The 4023-nt window shown below is 40.7% G+C and overlaps 1 protein-coding gene across 1 annotated transcript; it reads left to right on the forward strand.

Annotated features, from left to right (window-relative positions):
- The first annotated feature begins 229 nt into the window (after nucleotides 1–229).
- On the forward strand, nucleotides 230–1159 carry LOC101976199 (olfactory receptor 7A17). The gene has a single exon (XM_005336329.2). The coding sequence runs from the start codon at nucleotides 230–232 to the stop codon at nucleotides 1157–1159; it is 930 nt and encodes a 309-aa protein (XP_005336386.1).
- The last annotated feature ends 2864 nt before the right edge of the window (nucleotides 1160–4023 follow it).

Raw genomic sequence — 4023 nt, forward strand, 5'->3', positions numbered from 1 at the left:
TCTTCTATGGAAGTTAACTTCTCTCCTTTCCCTTGGTTTTTCTTTTTCTGTGGGCTAAGGTTGGAACCCAGGACCTTGCATATGGTAGGCAATCACTCTACCACTGAGCTACTCCCTAAATTAATTCTTTTCAGAAAAATATGTATCGTTTCACTTCAATGATGTGAGTAATACCTGTCTAGGGAAAATTCATTATGCTCTTTTTCTCATTTCTGGTAGTCACATACATATGGAACCAGGGAATGATACTCAACATTTAGAATTTCTTCTTCTGGGACTTGCAGAGGACCCAGAACTGCAGCCCCTCATCTTTGGCCTTTTCCTGTCCATGTACCTTGTCACTGTGCTGGGGAACCTGCTCATCATCCTGGCTGTCATCTCAGACTCTCACCTGCACACTCCCATGTACTTTTTCCTCTCCAACCTGTCCTTTGTGGACATCTGCTTCACCTCCACCACCATCCCCAAGATGCTGGTGAACATCCAGACACAGAGCAAGGCCATAACGTATGAAGGCTGCATCACCCAGATTCAGTTTTTTGTACTCTTTGTTGGGTTGGATGACTTTCTTTTGGCTGTGATGGCCTATGATCGATATGTGGCCATCTGTCTTCCCCTGCACTACATGGTCATTATGAACCGCAGACTCTGTGGATTGCTAGTTCTGGTGTCCTGGTTTGTGAGTTTTTTACATGCATTGTTACAAAGCTTAATGTTGTTGCGGCTGTCCTTCTGCACAGACTTGGAAATCCCACACTTTTTCTGTGAACTTAATCAGGCAATTCACCGTGCCTGCTCTGACACCTTTCTCAATGAGGTGGTGATATATATTGCTTCTTTCTTTCTGGGAGGTGGCCCCCTCGCTGGTATCCTTTACTCTTACTGCAAGATAGTGTCCTCCATCCGTGCAATCTCATCAGCTCAGGGCAAGTACAAAGCCTTCTCCACTTGTGCGTCTCACCTTTCCATGGTCTCCTTATTTTATTGCACACTCCTGGGAGTGTACCTCAGTTCTGCTGTGGCCCAAAACTCACACTCCATTGCAACTGCTTCAGTGATGTACACTGTGGTCACCCCCATGCTGAACCCCTTCATCTACAGTCTGAGGAACAAGGACATCAAGAGTGCTCTGAGAAGACTCTATGAGAGAGAAAGATAAAAGCATCAATTCTACTAAAACTGGAGCAGTGCCCATGATTCTCAGGGCTCAGAGCCTTTGGTCTGAAATCTAGGATTCTTTATCAGAACTTGCTCCTTCTAATTTATTTCTCAGTTATCATTTCTTTGATTTCATCTACTGCATACAATTCCACTGAATTGGTCACTTTATTTCACTTTCTGATCTCTATGAATTCAAATCCCCTCCATTTGTCATTGTCCAAATTTCTCAAAATTATTCCCATCTTTGGATAAGAAATATTTGAGAATTCTCACTTATCCCATAAAATACATCTTTTTTAGAAATAATTGAATCTCAATTGACATAAATCATACTAAGTAATAGTTTATTTTGCCAAAATAGTCATAATTCATATTCTTATGTGAAAAAACTATTTGACAACTAAGGCTATTTTTATAATTTCCTTGTGGAAGAAAATTTGAGAAAAAAAAATTCTTTTGGTAGCATTGATTGAACCCACTAGTGCTTAACCACTGAGCTACATCCACAGACATTTCTGGTTTTTGTTTGAGACAGTGTCTTGCTAAATTGCTTAGGGCCTGACTAAATTGCTGAGACAGGCCTTGAACTTGTGATACACCTGCCTCAGCCTAATGAGTCACTGGTATTACAAGCATGCACCACCCTGTCTGCCTAAGAATAGTTTTTCAATTGTGTATTCATAATATTTTTCCTATATTACTTCCATTCTTGATAAGGTAGCCTTTCACCTACCATGGTGTTAGCTGTTCATTAGGTTTTATTTGCATCTTTTGGATCCTATTTCTGTTCCAACATGGTGTTCACAGGGACCGCATTAGGCATGGGGAAAACAGGTATCCACTCCATTTTTTCCAGGCACATATTTTTACACATTAGACAACATTTTTTAAAAGATAGCAATAGGTAAATGGTAAATATATTAATAGTTCTAAGGTCTATGCACTGGGCAGAGGTGGGGGTTGAATGGGGCTGTAACAGGACAAAAGTTGGGATCCTTGACTGATGGGAACCATCCTCTGCCTTGCTGAGCATATATTAATTATAAACATTAGTGAGGTTCAGCCTGATATTTCCACACATGCCAATGTCAATTCTACTGAAACTGGAGCCATATATACACACACACACACACACACACACACACATACTCATTCTTTAACTATAATGCAATGAGTATATTCCTCAAATCCACCTCCATTTATCGACTCCTCTCCAACACCTTCCCTATATCTACTAATCTCTTTTCTACATTCTAGTTGGCATTTTATTAACTTCCTCATACAAGAGAGACCATGAAGAGCTTCTCTTTCTGTATCTGCATTATTCATTTTGCATAATGTCCTCCAGCTCCATCCAAATTGCCCCAAATGACATGGTTTCATCCTTAAATGTGGTTGAGTGATGTTCCATGTTGTGTATATAACACATTTTTTATCTCCTCTCATCTGTTGATGGGCACGTAAGTTGACTCCATATCCTACTATTCTGAATGATGCAATATACTTGGGCATGGATGCTTCTCTTTGCTCTGTGATTTCATTTCTTTGTTATCAGTGTAAACACCCTGGCTGTGATATTTTGCTCAGTGTTACCATGATGGAAGCTCACAAAAGGGTCCTTGGATCTCAAATGGTCATTCATAATTTTCTCCAATTAAAATGTTAATTTATAATTTTCTCCAATTAAAATTTCAATTAAAAATTATTAAAGTGAATGCTATCTGTTAACAGTTCAAATTTTGATGTGTTTCTCTTTCCTTTTGAAGTCATGATTGCTTTTCACTTTCTCCCATGTAATTGCAAGCTGTCATGGCTGTCATGGTGCATCCCATGCTGAAATTGCCCTCGTGTGCTTTGTTCTAATGAGACCTGGTAAATGAAAGAGAACCCTGAAATGTGCTGTGGCTTTCTGTCAACCCAGACATAAAATGTACAGAAGCCTGTGGTGAAGTTTGCTTTCTGATTGGGTTAAAAGTGTTGGATATTGAAATAAACAGATTAGGGACAATAAGAAATGTTGGCATCTGGCGTTTCATTGCTCTCACTCTCTGCTGTGTAGAGAAGAGGGGAGATGGTACAGATGGATGTGTGATTTACACTGTGGCTTTTACTACTTAAGAACCTCTCCTACTGCCTCCCTTCTGCACACACATGGGAACCCCACACTGTTCTGAGATCTTGCCAGAGCCCTGAGTTCCTCCATTCAGGCAACCATATCAATAAAGTAGCAGTATATTTAGTTTCTATCATTCTAGGTTTTTTTCTCTCTTATTGAAATCCTCTTCTCTTTTTCTCAGAATGTTTTCCCCTCTATCCTGAGAATTTTGTTACCTGGGGGCTAGTCCAAAGCCTTTTTCACCTGTGGGTCTAATGTCTTGCTTGATGCCCTGGCTGTGCTAGTCAGCACTCTGTTACTATAACACAACACTTGAAATAATTGATTTAAAAGGAGAGAAGGTTTATTTTGGCTCACAGTTTTTAAGGTTCCAATCTGTGATGGATTGGCCCCATGGCTTGCCCCTTGATGAGGGGTGGCAGACACGTTGCAGAGTAAAGCTGCTCATCTCATGGCCAGGAAATGAAAAAAGAAAGAGGAAGAGACCTGGGTACCAATTTCCCATTCATGGTAAATCTCCCAGTGATCTAAGACCTCCCACTAGACCTTTCTCTTAGCATTTCTACCACCTTTCAATAACACCAAGTGGGGGCCCGAGGTTCAACACAGGGTCTTTGGAGGACACATAAGATTAAAAACACAGCTCTTGAGGTCAATCAGCACTGCAGGAGCTCTCTTGTCTAGGATGGCCTTCATGTAACTTTGGAGAAGCTCACCCACATGCTGAACCCCTTTGTCCACAGTCT

The sequence above is a fragment of the Ictidomys tridecemlineatus genome, chromosome 2, assembly GCF_052094955.1.
Source record: "Ictidomys tridecemlineatus isolate mIctTri1 chromosome 2, mIctTri1.hap1, whole genome shotgun sequence".
In the NCBI taxonomy this organism is placed as follows: domain Eukaryota; kingdom Metazoa; phylum Chordata; class Mammalia; order Rodentia; family Sciuridae; genus Ictidomys; species Ictidomys tridecemlineatus.